The sequence below is a fragment of the Pezoporus wallicus genome, unplaced genomic scaffold, assembly GCF_028554395.1.
Source record: "Pezoporus wallicus isolate ANWC-B61680 ecotype Strahan unplaced genomic scaffold, APGP_CSIRO_Pwel_v1 contig_13784, whole genome shotgun sequence".
Lineage (NCBI taxonomy): Eukaryota > Metazoa > Chordata > Aves > Psittaciformes > Psittacidae > Pezoporus > Pezoporus wallicus.
This window is the reverse complement of record NW_026642372.1, coordinates 159,336-185,241: the sequence shown is the minus strand read 5'-3', so window position 1 is coordinate 185,241 and position 25,906 is coordinate 159,336. Positions and strand designations below refer to the sequence as shown.

Here is a 25,906-nt window from a genome sequence, read left to right as displayed (position 1 = left end):
AACTTTTCTGAAAAAGTAACACAGAGAGAGGAGCAATATGTCAGAGCATAGAATGATTTGTTTTAAAAAAGTACAGTGTAATTTATGTCAATGCCCAATTCAAGCAAGCAGAATCTATATTTGTCTGGGCAAAATCGGCCCTTTTTTTATATTACAACTTGTATGCATGTTTATTTCTATGTTTGGTGCTACTGCTTCATTTCCATTCTTGCACAAATTAGGAAAAATAATGGGGGAAAAAAAAGAAGTCTATGGATACATATATCTCTCATTTCAACAGCAGTACATTTTACCTTGCTGAAAGAAGTGGCAATTGCTATTTTTTTAAGTATCTTCTTACAACACTGTCGTTTTAGTTTTCTATATGCTTTTCCATTAGAACATTACATTAACAAAAAACACTAATAACACCATGGAAAAGAAGAGGGAAGAGGGGTCTAGTTTAATAAAAAATTAAACCAAAAAGGTGTTTTCACACTTGTGAATACCATGCTGAAGCCTTGTTTTCTCACAATGACTCTGACATGAGTGACTCTATCACTTTTCAGCTTTTTTAATCAAAAGATGACAGAAAGATCCAATTTAAAGCATACTCATGACTACTCTTATTTGTTTTGACCTCCTGACAGACATTTTTGCCAGTGGACAATGATGACATGCTTTGAGTATTTCTATCTCATCATGAATATTGCTTTTCAGCTAGGATCAGGATATGATCACATTAAAAAAGTTTTAAAACATTTCAGGTGAAAATACAGTTGTTGCTACAGCTTCCATCAGTAATCCACAAGGTGCAGTGTGCCACTACTCTTAAATCGTATCTTATGTGCCTAACTGTGGTCAAACTACCAGTACAGAAACAAGTATACCTCAATCCAAAAATAAACAAATAGCAGTTGTTCAAGACAATAGTTTGTGACATAAGCACAACTGTGAACCACAGCTCTGGGTAAGACAACATGATGCTACGTATTTATACCAGAGCATTAGCTTTACGAATGACTGATACTTACCTCTGCCACTCTGTGAGTTGAGCTGAATCGAGGTGAAAAACCAGCCAGAACACAGTGCTGATGTGTCATATTGAGGTCATCTAAGGGCAGAGTAGCAAACTGTAAGTGCAGGGGAAATTGTACTTAATAAAATTTATTCTGGCTTTAATAAGAATTAAATGCACTACAGTAAGCATTTAAAGAAAAAAAAAAAGATAATTCAGTCAGGTAGAACTAGAGTTCTTAACAGAACTCTAATGGTTAGCCAAGCAAGATAACTTCTCACTGTTCGACACAAAGATCTCTACTCATATTTGTCTTCTCCCAGTATATATAGATCAGAAATAGCACTTTCCCACCTCTTATGGGGAAAGTTCAACTAAGCAATTATTTCAAAGTTGGGGATCACTTTAAACAACAGACTACTCAGAAATCACAGTCTCTTTCCTCAAAAAAATCGTTAAACAATATTGATATTTTTTGGGAAAAAATCTAAGAAAGAAAAAAGACAAAGATATATTATTTCATCTTTTTACTCAAAACTTACCTGAAGTTCTACGTTTAGGTCAGTCAGAGCCAAGACACTGGGAATTCACAAAGCAGAATCTGCCCAAAGACCTATCTCCAGGCACTGCATTTGTGACTTTCTGTAACCTGCCAGAGGGCTGTCATGGACTTGAGTTCACAAAGTGGCTTCTTAAACCCTATAGACGGAACCTACTTGGTTGCCATCAGAGTTCTGTCGAAATTACCATAATCAAAGAACGTGTGTATTCTGACAAATTAGCATTTTTTAGAGGGAATATATTCTTCTGGAAGAGTTCAGACTAAACCTAGTAACCACACTCACTGTTACACTGAAACCCAGTCATTAAGTGCTTTCAATTCAAACAGCTTTGGTGTCAAAATTATGCTGCCCTCTCAACCTTAACAAGACACTCAGGAAAATCTATCAAAAATTTCTGTAAGAGCACTCCTGGGTTATAGTTTTGTAAGCTAGTAGAAAGACACTAAAAAACCCCATACAAAACTAGGTGATTGTAAGTGACACCCAGCAAAACAACATCACAGAAAAAGTTAGAAGAGAACAGGAACAGAGATCTACAAGATGCTAGTTAACTTAGAGTCTGTATTTTCAACAATATCTATTCTTTCAGGGAACAGGAAGACAAGTGTTATGGAACAGGTTTGAATTCCCATTGATAAAGTTTAGATGAGAGGTTTATTTTCTACTTCCATCATGTTTGCAGGTAAGTGCAGTTGAAAAGCTTGAAAAAAAATGCTCCAAAACAAAAAGAACATAGGTAAAAATTGCTTTCTACATAAACATGAGGTTTAAATTCCACAGAGACAAGTCTTACAAGGGCCACAGAACAGTATTATCTCTGGGCATTGCAATATTTAAATATCATGATCACTTTCAAGAAGAACTGCAACAAAAATTAAAACTGAATACTTCTACCAGCCCACTGAGTGCCCATTCACTGTGGTGTGTTTTATGTAGCAAACACAGCATTGAAAGTATTACATTTCGATTTGCACCGTTACTTCAAACCCTTGGCAAATCTTTCATTGTAGAGCTGCCCCTTGAAATTGCTTCCAACTGTCTCTAATGTATGAATCTTAGAAAGAAGCCTGCAATTTTAAAAGTTTTAAATTCATCTAAAACTGTAATTGTACAAAAATAGTTAAAGCTTCATGGATTGCATGTCTCAAAGGGTATCTGAAAAATATGTTTTAGGTCTTCAAAGATTACAGTAAAGTTTTGCTTTTCTTTTTCTTCTTCTTCAGAAAAACACATTAATTGGAAAGAAAAAGCACTCTTTGTTAAATTGGCCATTGTCCATTTGGCAGTAAAAGCTTTTATTCAGATACAGAATGCTACATCCAGATTACTATTTTGATGTCAGAGCCAACCCAAAACTATAACCTTCCTTGGGCACCCATGTCAAAACTACCATGGCACTCTTGTGGTTTTAGGTAAAATACAATACAGACAGAGTTAACATCAGTTTTACAGGACTAAACACAGATCTGCGAGGCCTGAAAACAGAGCCTCTTCAGTATTATGCATAAAATACATGCATATAAAAGTAGGAGCATATGTATCAGTCCTGCTTTGGAATACTGCATGCAGGCAAGTTATCTGTGTAACAGTTCTCCTAGATTTGTGGTGAAAGAACAGCCAAATTGTGCTTTTTCCGCCATGAAATTGTGTGCCACAAATTCAGGACCACTATGGCAGGGCCACCTCATGCCAATATCTATTACAAAAACAAAACCCCACAAAACTTAAATGAACCGTATAATGCATATGAGAAGTGAATTTTTATTTTAAATCACTGTTAGCATCAACTTCTTGCCTTCCATGTTTACAAGATGCTTACATCAATTAACTAACTGCTAGGTAAGAAAAGTTTTGAGAATTGAACTATAGTTTTCTGCTTGAATGACTGTTCCTGTCCCAGAGTTTTCTTGCAGCCATAGAAAATGCTGTCACTTGCACAGGCTATTTTTCTCACAAATTACTGAAATTTTAAATATTAACTCTAAAATTAAATCAGAAAAGCTACTTAAATCTAATACATGCTAAAGTGCAATCCTGACCAAAGAGAGTTTTCTCAATCAAAGCTGAATCACACATATTAAAGCTATTAATATTGACCTGTATTAAGAGGATACCATTGTGCCACCAAACACTGCACAAGTGTGGATGATTTCTTGCACTTCAGGCAGAATTATGCCTAAATCAGTTTCCCCAGACTATAAACAATATTGTAAAGGGCTTGTTTGCATTCAAAGGAATACAACTTGGTTGGTAATAGACACTTGGTGCTCAAATGTTGGAAAAAAAGAACTTAATTTTTCCGTGTCAGATGAAGCACCTAAGAAACAAGGGAGACTATTTCTTGCATACATGTATATGGTGAAACCTGCATTTCTTTTAAATGGATTTTTTAATTCTTTTATTTCTACTATTTCTGCCTGCCACTTCCTAGTGAATTATCTGCCACTTTACAATGAGATCCCATTATAGGGCTACTATAGCTGAGGCAAGATTTATTAAAAGAAATTAATCACATGTATGATTATGTACAGGTGGCCAAAGCCACCTTGGAAAACAGAGTTATCAACTTAAAATGTGTTTAAATACTTTGGAGGTCAGATTCTGACTTTACAGATTAAGCACTAAACAGTCATAAGAATGTTGAGCAGAAGACCTGAGTAGTTGCAAATGCACAATTATTTAACACTGGATTTCAGTGTTTCAGAAACTTCAGATAACACGCCATACGTAAAACACAGTTACAAAATGGAGATGGAGGTTTTTATTTAATACCGATTATTCCTCACATCTGCACAAAAAATTAAAAATGAAAGAAAACATACCACAAAACCCAAACATACAAAACCATCTAAGATACTTGGTGATTTAATACATTTATCCATGCAAGGCCTCTGTAAAGTTGGTAACTGACACAGAAAAACCTATGGGTAAGGAGAGGTTAAGGGACTTGCAAAAGCTTGCACTGAAATTCTGCAAAGGAAGAAAGCTTGGAGCTCCTAAAACTAATGCTACTTTTTTAACACGACCATCCTTCCACTGCCAGATGCAGACTATTACTGCCTATGCAGACTCCCTTTTCTCAGTGAATTTTCTGCTATTTACAGACAGCAGATACCTTTTGGAATTTGGATGCTGTCCCTCAGCTGTACAAACTTCTGCCATCCTGTTCTTTGCTCAAATACTTAGCTCCTAGCACCGAATCCTCTCCAGTGCTTGAAACTATGGCCAGCTCCTCTTTTTCTTCTGATCCTATTCTTTTCAGACACCGTCCCTGCTCTGTCCACCCCTTACTGTACTCTCCCTTCTTGACACCTGAATCACCTGGGCACCACCAGCAGAGACACTGAAAGCCATGTGCTTCCATAGCCTTTGTCAAAAGAACAGATTCATGGATAGGTGCATGTATATAATTTAACTAACACAGGTATACGTTAACTAATTCTTCTACTTTAACTAATTACCAGAGCAACGGTGAGGAGCCAAAGCATTTGGAGAGAAACAATGACTATATACCCATGTCACTGCAGACTAAGACCTAACAAATACGAAGTAGAAAGAAAGCCAATCCTTACTGAAAGGAGTAGGGACTAAAAACCACAAACTTACTACTGCCACGTGAAGTACTTCCCAGGAAACACAAACCACAACAGAAAATGCTCTCAGAATGAGCAACAAGGGTTAATATCGTATTTCAATCTTCTTTCAAGTGTTCTTACTGAACCTTTTAGAGAGTTGCCTTTTTGTAATGTATTTCATGAAGCAGATGAAAGATACAGTGGGGTTTAGGCAAAGCCTTTGATATTCCAAACACCACAAATACCTACAAACAAAAGTGAAAGGGACTAGCACTGTTTTTCTTAACTACCATAAACAAAGAATCTTCTTTAAAACCATACTACAGTGCAATCTGCAAAACCACCAAAATGCTTTCCCACCATCTCCAGTTCTACTTGTATCCAACTACACACAATAGTTAGGTTTTCTCCTGTTGAAGCAAACTAATTTTACCATAGGTATGTCAACAAAAAAAAAACAGGAAAGTGTGTTTTGTTCCTCAAGAAATCAAGGATCAACTGAATCCTTCTGTCACAACAGAAAACTAGAAGGATGATCTGTCCTAATTAGAAAAAAAAATGGTTTTAGTTTTTAAACAAGGAAAGTGTGCACAAACAAAACACAGAAAGAACTAAAAGGCTGAGCTAAAAAAAAAAATAAAATCTGGGACTTGCCCAACTTCATGATCAAAGTTTGGTAACAACAAATACGTTCCTGGGGTTTGAAGTCTTAGTAATCAAGGAATGCAGCATTTGGATTAAATGTGGACTCAGGAAGGGAAAATAAAAAGGGTTAAAAAACTCCAACACATTCAAGATGCTAGAGAGCAAAGAGGGTTCAAGTTAATTTGTGGAAATAGAAGCACATTAAATATCTAGAAATAGTTTAATGAGCCATTATATACATGTGGAAGTGTTTCCATTAAATACTTATCTTTAACCACAAGCCAACTCTTCTGCAATGTGTGCACCCTGCTTCTGGTTGGTTAAGAAAACAATTTTTTGATGCTTCTTGAACTATAATTTGCTGGGGGTAGGGAGCAGTAAAAGATTCCAAGTTCATCTTCATGCTGTTTTAAAAGCCTAACCTTCAAGCAAAAGCTTGATCTATGGGAAACAGCTGCAGAAAAATAAATCTCCCTTTGAAAAAGCCCAGAATGTATTTTTGTTAAGTATGTTTTGAAGTCACAGTAGGAAAATTAGTGAAAATTGTAAATCTGCTTGCAAATCTGGTCATGTCCAACTCAAAGATTAGGGGAAAGATTCCAATTTAATAGTGAGACCATGACAACCCTAGTTAAGCATGCTCTAGGACAGAGCAGATGGAGCCTTTTGCTCACCTCCACGCGTTCTGGATTTATTGCATGCACCCAACACGTTTCATATTAGACACCCCTTGACTGTGTACTTGAGACAGCAGGGTTCAGTATGCACTTCCTCCCCAGACCAATATATTACTCTAAATAGAGCTAACGTGTTTCCGTTTCTTGAGTGATATAAAGTTCAGATTTGAGTTTTTAGGTAGCAGATTTGCAGTCATTCACCAGATATTTTTTTTACTTCATATGAGGAAACTAAACTTTAAAAATCCCCGCAAAAATCTGTCTTACTGAAAGTTTTTTAATTTTCAATTTTGTTTAGTCCTGTTTATGCAAAATATATTTATATTATTGTAATAATGTACTTGAAGAATGGATTCAATCACTTTGTACTTAGTAATAAGATATTTAAATTATGATTTATGAGTTCATCTGAAGAAGACTGCCGAGAATACAGGTGTAAGTTTATATTTTAAGACTGCATTTTACTAAATTTCTACCCAGAATAACAAAAAACATTTTACAGGGTCAATGAAGAGAGGAAGATTTCTAAATGTCTACTAGAAATGCTAAAACTCACCCCCAATCTCTTTGTTACTTTGATATACCCATTGATCAGCATTTACAAGTTACTGTAATTGCACGTTACTATTAGAAATATCAAGTTACCACATTTTCTTATCTAAGATTTGCATGTGCAATATCAGGAGATAGTTGGGGTATTGTAGGTACAGGAACTGGTAAGACCTGACTCTTTAATTATAAGCAACATAATGACATTTTAGTATTTTACAACATCAGTAGAAAGTAGGAATTCCATTGTATCAATTGGAAGATTAGACATACAGAGTTGCTAAGTTTTTTGCTGAGTTGACTGAACCAGAAGTATAAAACCAATCTTATTAGTCCTACCACTCAGTCCCTGTACATTGACAGCTACTACTGGCTGCAGTACTCTTAATGTTATATTTTCTAGATGCCTTGCATGCTGCTGACACCACTTTTAAAATAATGGCAGCAAGAAGACTTAAGTGAGGTTCTGGAACATATGATGTCTAAATGCACAAAATAAATGAATCTGGGTTTCTTTATTGTCACGTTACTTTTTAAACAGTTTTCATATTTTATCTTTTAGATGGCATCCTCAAGATGCCTACTTTTAAAAGTCATTTAAAAAAAAAATCTGAACAGTAAAAACACCACTAAAACTGTTTATGTCCAGTTATATTGTCTTTCTCTTCAAGTGAATATGATAAAGGCAGTCCTGCCGTAGACAGAAACAATAAAAGAGACAGTTTGAGAATACTTTTTCAGACTGTATATTTTTTTTAATAATTGAGGAAAAAAAATACAAAGGCCATGGAAATGCAGAAGACATTATCAAACACCTGGTCTACAGAGCTCAAATCTGTAGCTCTCCACAAAGCAGTAATAAGAAAGTGATTTACACATCATCTTCAAAAGAATGTTTAATATATTCTTTGTTTCCATCTAAACATGATCATGATGTTATTTATTAATAACCTACCCTTCATATAGCACCCTAATACTATTTTAGTTACTGTATATAAATTCTATAGGGGAATAAAAAAATGGTTTTATAATTTGGTAACCAACCAACCACAGTATCTTGCGATAAAAAACTGAAGCTAGACCCCTTCTTTTATTAATTGCCTTCTCAATCTGTTGCCCAGAAAAATCCGTAAGCACAAACTTTCCAGTCAGGAAGGATTAGTTAAATTTACTTGATGCCTGAACTACTCTTGCACAAAAATGGATTAAGTTCCCTTTCTAGGAACATTTAGCTGCCACTTAAACTTCACTTTTATGTAATACCTTTGTTTCCCTCCATGTTGCTGCTAAGCAATAGCCTCACAAATATAGAAGAGAGGCACATCTACAGCACTCTGCCAAAGGATCTCACATCTTAACACCTGATCTCTTCATGTCCGAACATACTTTAAAGCACAGTCTAGTTCTTTTAAACAACACACTTCATTGATGACAGTGCACAGGATCTGAGGAGGTAACTAAGAACAAACAGTGGTATATTTAGGGCTATGGAACTCATGGACAGGGGTAGAGCAGTTGATGTCATCTACCTGGACTTGTGCAAAGCATTCAACACTGTCCCACACGACATCCTTGTCTCTAAACTGGAGAGACATCAATTTGATGGATGGACCACTTGGTGGATAAAGAACTGGCTGGATGGCTGCACACAAAGAGTTGTGGTCAATGGCTCAATATCCAGCTGGAGAGCAGTAACGAGTGGTGTCCCTCAGGGATCGGTGTTGGGACTGGTCTTGTTCAACATCTTTGCCCAGGGAGGTTGTGAATGCTCCATCCCTGGCGGTGTTCAAGGCCAGGCTGGACAGAGCCTTGGGTGGCATGGTTTAGCGTGAGGTGTCCCTGCCCATGGCAGGGGGTTTGGAACTTGATGATCTTAAGGTCCTTTCCAACCCTAACTATTCCATGGTTCTATAATTCTATGATATGTTTTTTCAGATTGCCCATAAATGTATGGCATGCAGTAAGTAAACTGTTTTTATAGTTGTTGGAAGATGAAAGTGAAAAGTAAAAATTAAAAGACTGTTCAGCCCAATAAGTTGGCAGTGTGACAGGTCATTCTAGGCACATTCCAAGGAGTATTCCTTCTAAGTCACAAAAAAAAAAAGGGAACAGTGCAAGTGCTCTCAGTCTTTGAGATGAGGTCTGTCAAGCCAAGGCACTAAACAGGCAAACGGGATATTGTCAGATGCATTTCTCATGTTCTGAGTTGTGTGATTTGTAACTAAGTTGGTTTAAACAAAAATGATATTCAAGTGAAACACAAGCCAGAGAAAGGAACAGATTCTGTGTCAAGATATGTTTTTGCTTCAGTTCTTGCTTCTATTCTTTCAACGGGAAAAGCTCAGTGTGTGAGCTCAGCTGCTCAAGTATATGAACTCAATTTAATTTTCTTTTTTTAACCCTCTATGCTACAGACATTAAGAAACACTTAGGAGTATGACAGCTCTGTTCATTATGAACTTGGTATAATCTCCGTATTAGAAAACAGTATGTTTGACTATACACAGGGAAATGTCTAGCAGAAGGAGAGAAGCGTCATGTCTAAAACCGACAGACTGGCATAATGGTGGAAACTTCAAGAACCATAGTACCAGGAAACTTAAGACTTCTACATTCACAGCTTCCATAATACAGAACCACTCTATAAGCAAACTTGAGAACAAGATTTTTTTTGTTGTTGTTGAACATAACAAACACAAATGCTCCCAGTTACTCATGAAAATGGCATTAAGAATAAAAAAGGAAACTGGCATCTGCAAATAGAAGGACGGAACAGATACAGCTCAACTTCTCACAAGATCTAAGGAAATTCCACTTATGGCTGAAGCTTGACATAGAGTAGCAATTCTGATTGCACAAGAAAAGGCTCAGAAAGAATTATCTCCCTTTCTTAGCTGTGACGTGAAAGAAACAGGATAAAACCAGTTCCCTCAAATACACCGGAAGTGGGCAGGGTAGGAGGAATTTATTATACCCTCTAGCTGGTTCTCATGTCTTTCTAAATAAGAAAAGCTTTAACTGAAAGGAAGATAGGAAGTGTAATTTTCTCTATTTTCAATAGAGTTCACCTCCTTAGCTCTTGAGAATTACCAAGCATCAAGTAGCAGTCTCCTTGGTGAAGTGGCATTGCTAATCCAGGTGTCTCTATGTCCCATGCTACCTTCAAGCCTACATGCCAAACAGCTGGGTCTCTTCCCTTCAGTGTTTGTTCATCCCTTTCTGCCACAGCTGAACCTTTAAAGAGAGAGAAAGAAAAACACCACAAAACCAAGGTGAGAAGCATAACATAAAAAATCTTGTCTAATACAGACAAAGACATCTCACACTGGTAGAATCTTAAAGAGGCTTAAACTTTCTATAACCTACATTTGATACAGTTACAACCTTCAAATTCAAAACTATATAATAACTTAAAAAAAAGCCATGTGAGATTTTTTGAAATCAACTTTATTAAGATGAACACTTCATGTTAACTACAAAGTAAAAGCAAATCAAGGCAAATTTTGCAGTGGACTCAAGGTTTTCTGAAGTTCTCAAGTATATGTAATAATCATTTTTTTATTTTTGTTCTTACATTACTAAAACTGTAATAGAAGAAAAGAAGAAAAAATGCAGAAACACTGATATAAAAAGATAATTTCTGAAAGAATTTCAAGTTATAAACTGCAAAAGCATTTTATGAACAACTTCATTTGTTTATGTACTTGCAATTTCACCAAATCATAAACTGAGGCACAAATGCAATCCAGACCAATAAAGTCGAGCGAATCTTGGAATCACATCTGTCATTCTTTTCTCAAAATTATTAGTCAAACATGCTAGATAACATGTACAAGAGCCAGTGAAGCTTCAGTACATTTGTCACAACATTTTTCTTATCATTAAGCAACATGAATGTGTTGAGCTTCAGGAAAAAATAATCCACTGCACAGAATAGTATTTAGAGCTTAATCCCTCAGAACTACTTTCATAAGCTTACTTCACTGCAGTATAAATTGAAAGATATAGTCAGCATTTATAACAAGGTATTTGGGAGCTATGGTGTAACAGTTTTATGGGTAAAGTAACAGAGCATTTTGACAGAGGGAGGATGAAGTTTTAATAAGCAGCTGGAACAGAACAGCAGTGAGCAGCTAGAAATCATGCAGCATGCCTAATTATTGCGTCTATGTGTGTCCATTCCACATGTGTGTGTCCATTCCAAATGTGCTTTCATGTAACAATTTTTAAAACGTGTCTTCATTTAATTCTAGAATAAAAACACTAAAGATTCATATCTCTTATAAGATGCAGACATAAAAAGTAACGCTGAGCTCACAGTTTCAAAATCTTCAAGTCATTCATCTCACATGGTTACTGCAATGTCTTTTTAGTTGGGAGTAGATTTTAATAATTAATAAATCGTCTTGTTTTTCTATGTCAATTAAATATTGCCTAAATTCAGAAAGCAGAGCCAAAACCTTTCAAAAACCCAATCTGAAGTTCTTAGTTAAAACTCCTACTGTAAATTCAGGCCCCATATTCCCTCCCTTCACTGCTGCAGTTCTCTAGCTGAAAACTTGGCTCAGGAGCAGCTCTAGGCCTTTCTATCAAGGAGCACACAAATGAGAAAACAAGAGCTAGCAAATACTCAGAAAAATCAATACTAAAGTCTTCAAGGGGCTTTCATATTTTCTGCCCTGTTCAGATAAATCGTAACTTAATTTAAGAAAAATGTTTTCTGAAAACTGCAAATAGGATGTCTTTCAAGGCATTTTTAATGCAATACATCATGGATATTATAAAAAGAGGTAACCTTTCTGGGTTAGCTCTCTCTGTTATGCTTCTTTCCCATTCACTTTGGCAGCAGCACTGTTCACAATATGGCACCAATAAAATATAGAACTACAATCAGAGACAGCAATTTCAATCAAAGTTTCCTGGGGTCTCCTCATAAATCCAGCACCTTTGGAATGTGCTCGTTAAAATGACTTATTTTTTGCAGTTTGATAAATTTTTTATTGCTTAAGTACAGAGTTCAGATGTAGCTCACAGCCTCCGTTTCTCTATATTCTCAATTATTGCACCTTATAATTATCAGCAGCAATTGAAAGTGACTGCTCCTAACATGTTATTTTGGTAACAAATGGAAGCAAGCTGCTACTAGCTTTTATATGCAAACTGTTCTGAAAGTAGGAGCAATGGGGGGAAAAAGAAAAAAAGACATCTTAACATTTGTGGTATATCTCTATGTAGCACTGACAAACTTTTACATAAAAATAAATTGTTATTAAATTCTCTATGCCACACCTCAAGCATGAATGAATGCTGTCTATTGACTGATATAATTACAGTTCTCATGTACGTGAAAACATTTGGATGCACCTAAATCTTAGGCATTTAAGAGTAAATCATGTGGATCTTGCACATACACAGCACCTTAAGAGCATGTATTTACCTTGGAGTAGACCATACAGAAAAGGTCTAATGCAGCCTTATTTAATTAAAATGTAATAAAACTATCTACAAATGTGAATTCTGTTCATTAAGGATTTACAGAATGTGGCGCTTCCATCCCAAATGGAATGGTACAACCAGGTAACAAGGTTACCACATCATAACAACAATACCTCATCAAACCTGTAATTAAGGTAGAAATATGAAAGAGAGAATAAAGCTGCAGAAAATCGGCCACAACATTTTGCTGCTAACTAGACAGCTCAGATTTCAGATGTTCCAGCTGTAAGACCTTATCTTATCAGGTTTGGGTCATGGTTACGTTCAGAACAACATGAAATTTATTTTCCTGGATCTAGGTTGATTATTGTTCCACAGCACAGAAAGTAAAAGTAGCTTTGAAAGGTTTCTTTGCTATTTGGCACTAAAGTCTTCAAGAATTTTTTCAAACTCTGGAACCTCAATGTTCTCTACTCAAGTAAAATTGTAATGCCAAACTGTATTCTAAACGTAACCTTAAATCAAACATGATTTCTTGATGACAGAATCACTGCCAATACACTGCTAAAAACAAGGACTATAAACTTCTACTTTGCCATTAAACCTGACTATTGCTGCATAGAAACAAGAATTATTTTTTTACAGATTGTTTTTTTTTCAGAATTTAGAATTTGGACATGTGTTCAGCGATTGCTGAAATACATTAATATATACATTATTACTAGCTTCCATAGCAATTTATGTACATTCTATGTAAGAAGTGAAAAAAGCAAAGTATGCACTGTATTTCAGCAGCTGAATGAATAGCTACCCAGAGTTATTTCTTCTGCTTTATTACTAAAAAGCCATAGATTAACAAGCTGATTAAACTGCACTATCATTAACTTTTGCTTGCCACTGACATTCACAACAAAAATTTGCCAACATTGCTCTTATCAATGCTTATTTGGAATATTGTGTACAAATACACCAAGAACAGAAGCACTAAAATAAGAGCAATGACTATTTTGTTATCCCTTCACACATGAAGAAGAGGCTTTATTTGATCGTATCACTGAGAGATGTGTAAAAAAAAAAAAAAAAAACAGATAATCCAAATGATAATTTCCTTTTAGTATGATAATTTCCTTTTAGTGAACAGAGATTTGATTATTACAAAAGTAATCACTTAAAAATTTGTGATTCTGTCAGAATTCCAACTAGCCAGAACCTACAAGTTACAGATGTGACAATTTCACTCATATATCAATTTCTTAAAAAATAATATATACTTTCCTACATACCACTTCCACTCTTTCATCAAGAAATACTTCTACTACATTACTGATACTAAACACAATTTACTGTAATTGTTCTTGTCCAATGTAAACACCTACTCCATGACTTTTATCCATTACACAGTACATAAAGAGAATTATCATTCAACTACAAATTTAGATTGACTTCAATTCCAAACAACTTCTGTAGTTTCAGGATTTTTTTTTTTTTTTTTTAACATACTGAGAAAACATACATGAATCTCCATTATTTTTATTCACAATTACAGCAGAACTTAAATATCTGTCATGGGGTTTAGTGCTACAATATTGCTTCTAACATCAGTGTGAAAAAATACAACCAGCATTTCATATACTAAGAAGTATTAAAACTCCTCCAAGGTCAGTCATTACTGTAACAAAATTGGTCAATAAACAGAGACAGCTGGTTAGTACTTCAAGGGATTCATACAGTAAACAGGCCTTACCATAAGAAGACAAACTACTGCAAAGCATCTAAAGTACTTCTCTAACCCCAAACACAGTTTGTGAGAATTACAGTTACAGGTCAGTGAAAGATGGACACTTCCTGTGACTACATTATTTTCCATCTTCTTTAAGTTGGTAACTGAAACAAGTCTCTACTTCAAGTAACATCTTTAGAACTAACTACTGCTCTGCTAAGCAATAAAATTGCCTACAAAACTTACAAAGACCTGAGGGAAAACTGTTTATTAGGAAATCTTCATGGATTAAGTATGATTTTTGAGAATGCCCTTATTCCACCAGTATTTGGATTGCAATTCACCTTTTATAAATAGAGCAGGAAATAAAAATGGGTTGCTAGCTTACTGTATTAAAAGCCTGAACAAGTTTTTACCTTCCTGCTCTCATGTGATATTTGTAACCTAATTCATTACTAAAAATCCCAAACTGGTCAAAATTTGGAATTCCTCTTCCGCAGTAAATTCTGAAATGTAAATTAATTCTGAAGAATGTTAATAGCAGTCTGACTGAACACACATTCTGTAATGTATCAGCTCTGCATATGCACCATGACTACCACTCATGTACCTTCATGCCGTATATACATAAAAAGGAAATTTCCCCAGCTTTTTGTGGGCCTATTCTTATAATTGACAATCTACTTTTAACCTACTGTAATGTAATGCATTTTAAAATAAAAGCAAATACTAGTCAGATGAGCATTACGCAAAACATGTATCTGATTTTGTTGTTAGAAAAAGTACCTTGTTTGAAGTTGCCTTGAAACACTTTGTGACTGGAAACAAGAAAATAAACAGTGATACTAACGAAGGTATCAGCTTGTTCCAATAGCTTCATGTTGGCTCTCATATTTCTTTTCTGGCATATTAAAAACTGCCTCTACTCCAATTAATATCAGTCAAAGTTTCAAATATTATACTTTAATTATGGCATCAGACACTGAACAAGCAAATAAGTAAATATAGTTGTTTCAATTAGAGTAGTATCTGTTTTAATACTGTTTAATCACATAAGTAGGTATCAAACAAATAATGGTATAAAATGCAAATTAAAGTTGTCCATCTCTACACAGTCTGATAAACAGCTGCCATAGTGCAGTAATACTGCGTGACTCCAAGGGCTCCTCCTGTTCAAATTCTGAAACCCTGGGGATTGTGTTTGTGGCGCAGTAGATAGCTCAGTACTGGCCATGAAGCTTGGGAAACCATAGTTGCCCCATGTTCAAGGACTGCCACAAATCCTGCATTTGGAGCACCACAGACACCAGTGAGAGTCTGAGGAAGAGACAGATGACAAAAAAAAAAAATGTGCAAGACCTAGCAGAAAAGAGAATCAAGCTCGTTTTAAGAAACATTAACATGCTTAATTTATGCTTAAATTTCCCGCAGAATCAATGTCTTCTCGGAGAAAATTACTGATGCATCTGACATCTTCTGAGGAAAAACTATCCAATGGAAAAAATTTCTGACCACCCCTACTCTTCTTATTAGGTATTCTGTAATGATTCTGTGATAGTCTTTATACACTACAGTGATAATTCAACACTAACTCAATACTAAACAAATTAATGAAGCACTGATAAAAGACACTGTTGTAAAAAGCAAATACATTTATGGAAAATGAGGAGTCAAGATAGGATTCTACAACAATGTAAAAATAATCTTCAAAAAGATGCGGAGCTTCTTCATGCTCCACAGTTACAGAGAGTTTAGTAAGAGATATAATAAATATTGACAGTCTTTGTGAAGTGCACAAACCACCAAGACATTGAAGAGATATGGAACTGGAAGAAATAACCTTGTAAGTTTATAACCACAAGCATTTGAAAGCTATAAACAGGAAATCAGAATAGCAAAAGACAATTACTTCTTTCTCTAAAAATCTAGTAGACTCCTCTTGGATGCGCTGGGCAGAATACAGTAACACACTCAAGTATTTACTGTCACTAATTACAATGCCATGCTCAAACTATAAAACAAATTCTATTTCCTCCCATTCATGAGTAAGTAGGCAAACTATAAATATGGCTTCACGTTAGGGATATACAATGGTAATCACAACCTGAACACAGATGCGAGTGAGCTGTTTCAGTATAAAGGTAAGCTTCAGGACATGTCCTCATGATGCTCAGAAGCTACATCAGGCACCTTAAAACCCCTCTAAAGTTCACGAAACCAACTTAAGCCATGCTCCAGAGCTTGAAAGTAGAATTCAGTCTTGTTCAGATTTAAATCCGTTTTCATTTTGTTCCCCCAAAAGGGTCTTTTACACTATCTCCAGCTACACTGAGGTTTTAATGCCACCACCTGCTGCCAAGAGATTCCTCCCAAATTTCAATTTGATCAAAAACTTTTGGAATAATTGCAAAAATACAAAAAAAAAAAATTGAAGTCAAGTTATTTCCTTTTTTTTATGTAAATGATAGAATTATCAATTTATTCCCTGGAAAGCTGTTTTTTTTCCAGTTTTCACATCCATTCTTAAATCCTTCAGAATTTAACTATATTGTAAGCTTTTAAGTGTATTTATGAAAAAAATCTTGTATGTGGCAAAAACATTAATTACATACATATATCCAAACAATTTTTGGCCTAAATACATCAAATACTTTTTCTACCTTCATCAATCAAATCTTGCATAGAATTTTCAGTGGGTTTAAAACAGCATAATTTTTACCTAACTTGCTGAAGAAGAAACAAAGTCAAGTAATGAGATAAGAATAAACATCGTAGCTCTTTTTTTAATTTATAGCTCTCTAAACTGAAAAGGGACTCTTCCCCTCCATGATCAAGTTCTGCGTTAAAATTTTTTTAAGCATATTACAATAAATCCTTACACATACTATTATTACTTCATGCTTATCTTTCTTTAACTTAGAATGTTCCTAAAAGTATTTATCTACAGTACTACTGAAAAAAAAAAACCCAAACATTTACTGAATGCAGAACATCAAGGTCTTTGGCAAATAGAACAGAAAATAGTTCATGAACAAAGTGACACTTCTATAGGTCAAGGAATCTCTTCTATCTAGCTTGCTAAGCCAGCTGATGCTTTATGTCCATGAAAATTTAAATATGATGATTTCGGTTGAATATTAATTTTCAAAACTAGTAACAAAACTAACAAGAGAACACACATGAAAGCGTAAGTTATTATTTTCACCTCATGATCTTTTAGTCAAAACCCACTGAAGTCTGTGTGAATTCTTCCCATGTTTTGAGGAAAACATCAAAGGATTTTTGGAATGACCAAAACTCAGTTGTGAATTATGAAACGTAATGGAGCATTTGCAAATTCAAATCAAGTGTCTAAATTCTAATCTTACGTTTGCAAAACTGGAAGCCATTAAAAAAAATAAACTAAAGTCTTTGTTCAAACACAGGAAAAAATCCTCATGTCTGCTCTTAAATAAAGATAAAAGTGGGAAAGGCATTTTAAACCAAAAAGTAAATATTTAAGGACTCTTCAAGCATACTTCCTCCCCTCCCACCAATACTGAATTTAAATGTTTTGGGTTTTTTTTAAATAACTAAGAGTATGCAAAGCCTGTCAGACAACAAGGCTTTTAATGGAAAACTTCTACCCTTCCCAGCTAAAGAAATGTTGGCAACTCCTCGGCAGAATGTTTTAGCACTACAGCATGCCCAGAAAAAATGTCTACACTTAAAGTAAATACAGTAATACTTTCAGACAAAACCCACCTAAAATTATCTTTCCAAAGAAAGAAGAGCAGTAAAATCAACATAAAGAGAAGCAAGTCTGCATATGATAATTTCAATTACAATGAAACATTTTGCAGGATAAAAAATATGCACATGAAATGGAATAGGTATTTCCCGGCTCTTGATCACGAAATTAATCATAACAATCTTTAAATGTACTTAGAGAACACCTGACATGCCAGCTGCAGTAAACATAAGTATACATTGTAGAGGTTTTAGTAAAAATAAAGATAAGGCTTAAGTACAAAAAGTACCCCAATGTATGCAGAAACACTTGACAAATAAGCAGGTGTGCTTATGGATGTACATCCAAGGAAACATAAAAGAGCTTCAGGGATTTGGGACATTTATATCCCTAGTAAAGTCCCATCTCCCATCACTCACCTTCACAGCTGTAACTGTACACTGCAACCGTTGACCTTTCAACTAGATTCTCGTCGTGATGCCAGCTCACTGCCATGTCCCCCATTCCAAAATAAGGTTCTTGTTTCAAATACAGCATTTGTAGGGGATCCATATAATTCAATAAAGTCACGTTGTAAGATGTTCTGTTCTTTAGACTCATGTAGTTATCCACTCGCACACAACAACTGCTTTGATCTTTTGAAACAGACCCTTTCTCTGTAAGAGAAGTAGCAAAATTTTGTTCCCTATATATTACAGTAGTATCGTTAATTTCTTTGGTCTCAAGAAAATCTTGCAATGCTTTGACTGCTTCAATATGCAAGTAGTCATTAAGTCTGATTAATGCTTTACAAGCATCATGTATTTGAGGACTGCAATATTTTATATCATAACCCTCATTAGGCCAAGGAACTGTAAATAATCTTGTGTTCAAGTATTTGTACGTGCATCCTGGGTTTCCAATTAATATACGAGACACTGGGGTAACAAAATCTTTTCCTTTGATCCTTACAAGATCTTGAAAGAAACAATCATGTTCTCGCAAGGTCAGAAATCCTTCTTGTACCATCTGATGGAGCTCTTCAGGCACTGTGTCAGATTTTCTGAAAATCAGCTTGGAATATTTGGACTTCCACTAAAGGACAAAATAAAAAAAAATAATAATTAAAAAAAAAACACAACAAAACCAGCAAAAGAATTTTTTTTTTTACAGGAACCAAAATATTTCATATATTCAAGAACAGACATGGCTCATTTAACAAACATGAGTCTAGATTATGGTGAAGAAATAGATATTTGTTACTTTATTTTCATATCCCAGTACATTGTGCAAATTATGGATATGTGCAACTGGCCCATAACCAGAGAGTATCACCAGGGCAAATCTCTAAATCAATAAACAAATTCTCCTGGAAGGCATACTAAGGCACATGGAAAACAAGAAGGTGCTTGGTGACAGCCAGCATGGCTTCACTAAGGGGAAATCCTGCCTGACCAACTTCGTGGCCTTCTGTGATGGGGCTATGGAACTCATGGACAGGGGTAGAGCAGTTGATGTCATCTACCTGGACTTGTGCAAAGCACTCGACATTGTCCCACACGACATCCTTGTCTCTAAATTGGAGAGACATCAATTTGATGGATGGACCACTCGGTGGATAAAGAACTGGCTGGATGGCCACACACAAAGAGTTGTGGTCAATGGCTCAATGTCTGGCTGGAGACCAGTAACGAGTGATGTCCCTCAGGGATCGGTGTTGGGACCGGTCTTGTTCAACATCTTTGTCGCTGACATGGACAGTGGGATTGAGTGCACCCTCAGCAAGTTTGCCGATGACACCAAGCTGTGTGGTTCGGTTGATACGCTGGAAGGAAGGAATGCCATCCAGAGGGACCTTGATACGCTTGTGAGGTGGGCTGATGCCAACCTCATGAGGTTTAACCATGACAAGTGCAAGGTCCTACACCTGGGTGGGAGCAATCCCAGGCACGGCTACAGGTTGGGCAGAGAAGAGATTCAGAGCAGCCCTGTGGAGAAGAACTTGGGGGTGCTGGTGGATGAGAAAATGAACATGAGCCAGCTGCAGTGTGCGCTCGCAGCCCAGAAAGCCGTGTCATGGGCTGCATCAAAAGCAGCATGACCGGCAGGTCAAAGGAGGTGATCCTGCCCCTCTACTCTGCTCTTGTGAGACCTCACTTGGAGCATTGTGTGCAGTTCTGGTGTCCTCAACATAAAAAGGACATGGAACTGCTGGAACAAGTCCAGAGAAGGGCCACGAGGATGATCAGGGGACTGGAGCACCTCCTGCACGAAGACAGGCTGAGAAAGTTGGGGCTGTTCAGCCTGGAGAAGAGAAGGCTGCATGGAGACCTCATAGCAGCCTTCCAGTATCTGAAGGAGGGCTACAGGGATTCTGGGGAGGGACTCTTCATTAGGGACTGTAGTGACAGGACGAGGGGTAACGGGTTCAAACTTAAACAGGGGAAGTTTAGATTGGATATAAGGAGGAAATTCTTTCCTGTTAGGGTGGTGAGGCACTGGAATGAGTTGCCCAGGGAGGTGAATGCTCCATCCCTGGCGGTGTTCAAGGCCAGGCTGGACAGAGCCTTGGGTGGCATGGTTTAGCGTGAGGTGTCCCTGCCCATGGCAGGGGGTTTGGAACTTGATGATCTTAAGGTCCTTTCCAACCCTAACTATTCTATGATTCTAAATAAATCTGAGGATTCTGGCAGAATCTCCTTATGAATTTGTAAATAAAAGCCTTTAAGCATACAGACAAAAGAATATGAAGCAGTAACAAAGACAACTGCATCTCATTCTCATGTGCAGAATTCTCTCATTCTGATATGCAGAATTCTAGAGGGCTACACAATAAACTCTAGTAATTAGTTTTATATAACAATATTTTATAGGGCAAAAATAACACAATGTATGTTTTTTACAAAGCCAAAATTCTGCTGTGGTGCACCTCTATCTTCAAAACAGTGCTTGACATTCCACATTCCTCAATGCATGCCAATTCACTCTACCATTTTACATAAAAGTTCCCCTTTTAGATAAAAGAAGATCGACAAAATTATTTTCTTTCCCATTTTCTCCTGCAATATCCTTTTTCCTCATATCCCCTCCTGACCACATCAGCTCTGGCATCAGCTGGAATTCAACGTCCAGCAGTGTGAGCAGAGAACAACTCCCAGCAAGGTGTAACACTGCTAATCAACAGTATCTTGCTTTGCGTGCAAAATACTGCTTCCCACTCCAGGAAGGCTTGGATAATTTTATTTTGTTAATCTGGTTTTCTAAGGAAGTGAGTATCACATAATCACACCTTCTATTGGCTGCCTGTAAATCTGCTTTAGCTACTGCTGAGACTTTGGCAAACTGGACAAAGGCTAGAGAATAAGTTCTTAAATAGAGTAAGTTACCATGTTTTTCATTAAAATTCATAGATATATAAAAGAAACTGACATTTGAAAGCACTAAGCAATGGGGCAAAAGCACATGGATGCACAAAGCTGATCTAGCAAAACTTTTACTAATGTAATAGCTTATGTTCAAAGTGATTTAAAAAAACAAATAAAAAGCCACCAGCATAAAAGTGACCTATGATCCATCTGTGGGCTCCTGGTACAACTCAAACCGACTTCACTTGTACTATCTACTTCCAAGTCAAATTTGAACATGCCTTTCAGGAAATTAATTTTAAAATCCAGAAAAGGTGCCTTTAAAGAAAACACTAACCAGGCAGTAAGTCGGTTTGGGCATTTTCTACTACATGAAAATGGTTACACTTTGGCATCATAAGACACTGTTACCCTACAACACTGAAGAGGCGGCTTTATAGGACCATTTGTTTCTGCTAAGGAGGGGAACATAACAGGAAGTCTATTTTAAAAATACTGACTCTCATAATAAATCTTAGCTTATCTATAAACCTTGCCACCATTTCTTGTGAATTTTTACAGTGAAGCTATTTCCCTTTCTTTACACATTCTTATGGTTTCCAAAAACTAGCTTCCTAGACAGAGGAAAACCCCTTTAATGGTATCTATGGATAATAATAATTACTGACAATAGTGTTTACATTCGTAACTTCAAATAACACAGCTTGAAAAAAAGGCCCAGATGTCTGTTTAAAGTTCCTTCTACAATCCCCAGCACAGAACACTGGATCACAGCTTTCCTTGAAATAAATTAATACAAACTTGTTAAACACAATTCCCCTGAGCTCCAAAAGCTCAAAACGATGCCTTGACATCCTGAACTGGCCCCTTTGTTTCAATCAGCGCTTTGCATCTGCAGCCTTTGAACAGTGCAACAAAAAAAAACTTTACGAAGAATAACTACTGAAATCAGTAACTGCAAATATAAAGGATTTACAGCTATAGGCTACAGATGTGTACATACAGGTTGATAGGAATCACAAGTATTCTTTCACAGTCATACCTAATAATGACAAAACATTATATGCTGTGACATATAAAGATTATCGCTGCATGATATGCTTCATTATGCAAATAATATGTCTAAAAGAAAGAGCACTAACAGTCATATATATACAGTATGCCAGTATTTCTTTAAATAATTCTGCACATTGGACATACTCAGGCAAGACTAACCAATTATCACATTACGTACGCTATTATGGTATATTTTAAAAGTTATTACTACTGAATATTTTTTAAATACTCAATATACCGAATCTCTTACATGAACAGCACACATGAAATTCCAAACAATTATTACAAATGGAAGGAGGGAAAGAACAATATGACATAAAGTAACTAAATTACTGAAAACATGGCCTAGAAAGGAAGTGCTACAGAGGTAACAACATTGTATTCCCCTCCTGAACTGCAGAGGTAGTGTCTTCCACACTTGCTGCCAGCCAAGTCAGAGGCACGTTACCTTTGGGTTGTGTTTTAAGATTACTATTTTAACATTAAGTTTTACACAGTATACTCAGGATTCTATCTTAAACAAACAAACACACCCCAAAAATGCCACACTGATAACCTTAGAAGAAATCAGGAAGTGGAAACACATTTCCAACACATCATATGAAAACAGTTTGGTTGTCTTTAAATCTCTGACCAGTCACTGTGCAATGTCCTACATAAGGAAAGCATTAAGGGATCAGAAGACAGGGTGAACACTAGGTTCACACTGGACACCTTGCTGTTTTGGGGGGATGGGGAAGGAGAAGTAATCATGTACTCTGTGTTGTAACCCTGACAGCAAGTATTAAAGGTCAATTCCCTGCTCACTCTGAAAGAAGCAGGCATCTTACACATTTGATGCTCAATTTTTCATATGAATGTTACAAACATGATTTTAAATATACACATGCTTTCTTCACTTCTAAAGGTGGTATTCAAATGCAGAGAATCATCCTCCAGGGTGATCCAAGTGACAGAACAGAGTTAGAAATCAGAAACAGGGACCCTTGATAAACAAACTGCCACTTATATCATGAAATTCCGAGTTTTTATTTCAGATATATATATATATATTTACAGGGGAAGTTTAGGTTAGATATAAGGAAGAAGTTCTTTACTGTGAGGGTGGTGAGGCACTGGAACAGGTTGCCCAAGGAAGCAGTGAATGTTCCATCCCTGGCAGTGTTCAAGGTCAGGCTGGACGGAGTCTTGACTGACACAGAATCATAGAATAGCTAGGGTTGGAAAGGACCTTAAGATCATCTAGTTCCAACTCCCCTGCCATGGGAAGGGCACTTCCTACTAAACCGTGTCACTCAAGGCTCTGTCCAATCTGGCTTTGAACAACGCCAGGGATGGAGCATTCAGCAACTTCCTGGGCAACCCATTCCAATGCCTCATGGTTTAGTGTGAGGTGTCCCTGCCCATGGCAGGGGGGCTGGAACTAGAGGATCTTAAGGTCCTTCCCAACCCAAACCATTCTATGATTCTACATTTGTGAACTGCCTTGCTAACAGACTTTTCCTTGTTTCTAAGTGGCTTTAAACATTACACTGTTTCAGCCTACGATTTGGAGCCCATTTCTAAAATCCTGCATTGTACAAGGCACACTGAAAGTGGATATAATTTGTGATGGAACACACAGGATATATAATTTGTGATGGAACCTCTTTATTGTGTTCAGACTGTACATTTCCACACCTGACAGGATACTGTAGGTTTTTACTTGCATCCTACCTAACCTTTCCAATGTGTTTAAAAAATACTGCTTTGTCAGGGGTGCATCTTTAAGGTAGTAAGGCATGAGTCTTCCAGAAAGATAGAATATAAAACTGAATTGTATGCGATATTTCATTTTGCCAACTTGTTGTCTTCAAGCTCTCACCCTTCTCCTCCATCTGTACTACATTTAAGCACCATGGAACTTGTAATATGTACAGCTTTGATTTAAGTAACATCTCACAACCACCATAAGAATTTAAGAGGTGCTCATGATGCTTCCAATTCTCACATAGACTTAAAAATACCTAGCATGCACACACAACACTACACAAAAAAGGATAAATCTGTATGATGCAAGAAGAATGTATCTAAACTTAAGTCCAGAAGCGGTCTGATTTCACTGCTTATCTTGTTCCCATTGTCTTCTGTACTTATGAGTTACTGACACTAAGTAAATGAGGTGCCACTTGGGCAGCCTTAGCTCCATCTTCAGCTCCATGAGACTGGATTTACAAAGACAGAAAAATATGCTGGGCTTAGCTGCTGTTGGCACCGACAGAAAATATCAAACAGGAGGGGATGTAACACGACTAAGGAAGCAGAAAACAGTAAGCTACCCAAGTCTCAAGAGGGGGGAAGAGCTTCTTCATGAGCATTAGATTAAGCATGAAAAGAGTGTGTTTGGTGTTGGGATTTGTTTTATGTTATTATCCCTATGGCTGTAAAAGATGCCTATCAAGAACTTAGTTCCACTATGTTCAGGACTGTAAGAACACTGAGAACACCATGCCTTCTCTAAGCATCCTACAACCCAAATAAATGACAAAGGTGAGGGAAGTAGAGAGGTTGCTCAGTATCACAACTGCAATCCCATGGCAAAACTGGAGTTTGACTTCATGATTCTGAATACCCACCAAATAAACCCTTAAAAATGGCAGTGTATTTTATTTTAATAAAGCATAAGAAACTGTGACTGTTACGTGTTACCTGGTGCTCAGGTATTGATATTCAGGACAAAATCCTAAAAATAAATTTACAAAGTTTTCATTCTTGAATATCCCAATTCTGGAGGTCATATTTCACATTACTTGGAAGCACACTGTTAGCCATGAGAATCCCATTTTCATATCAGATTTCACAGTTTCTCTTTGAAGAAAGATTTATTGTTCGGTCAAATAGGCATTTTAGTTTAGAACAAGTGCAGTTAGAAGAAATACATTACCAACTGATGGAAATCGGCATCGACTGGTGTCATATATGGAAGTCTGCCCTTTCCAAGTTCTTGAAGAAGCTCTTTTTTCTGTTTTAGAGGGGTAAAATTGAAACATAAAGTTAGATAAGAACCCAAGATAAAACCAGCAAATATAAAACTAGTATTATAAAGAGACAAATGTACGATTATTTTTATTACCTTTGATTCTCGAAATTAAGTAAAAGCAAATGGATGCAAAAAATCAGTAGAGCTTTTCCACTTACAAAGCAGTAATTCAGGTTTGCTAGTTACAGAGCACATGAGCATTTTTCCTCCTAAATTCTTTTTAGAATATGAGTCCTTATTACACTGATGAAAATCCATCTTAATCTTATGTCCTTCAGAACTATGCTTGATTTCTACCTACTAATTTCTTATTTCTTTTTTCATTTTATTTTCTTCTTCCATTTGTGGATCTCATACATCCAAAGGTCATATTCCATTAAATGGAAATCCCAGTGGATAGCCACAAATCTGGTTTGATGTTGGGAGTACACTAAGAACCAGCTGACCGTGAAGAGTAGGTCTTCTCTGTACCCCTGTTCTCTTAATTCTCTTCTTGCTTCTGGTTTAGACTGGCTGTATGTCCTTCGATGTTGAGTGAACACAATCACTAAGAAATTGCTAACATAAAAACCCTATTTCCACAAACTGCATTTCC

The 25,906-nt window shown here is 36.4% G+C and overlaps 1 protein-coding gene across 6 annotated transcripts in view; it reads right to left on the bottom strand.

Moving 5' to 3' along the window:
* FTO (FTO alpha-ketoglutarate dependent dioxygenase) overlaps positions 1-25,906 on the bottom strand; it is a 245,058-nt gene that overhangs the window by 175,991 nt on the left and 43,161 nt on the right. For 5 of the 6 annotated variants that reach the window (XM_057429573.1, XM_057429579.1, XM_057429578.1 and 2 more), the window contains exons 2-5: positions 25,216-25,293; positions 18,312-18,966; positions 10,097-10,240; positions 1,014-1,093 (exon numbers count right to left, since the gene is read on the bottom strand). In XM_057429573.1, the coding sequence (XP_057285556.1) occupies positions 1,014-1,093; positions 10,097-10,240; positions 18,312-18,966; positions 25,216-25,293 (957 nt within the window). The remainder of the gene's footprint in view (positions 1-1,013; positions 1,094-10,096; positions 10,241-18,311; positions 18,967-25,215; positions 25,294-25,906) is intronic. The other variant, XM_057429577.1, reaches the window with a different exon arrangement.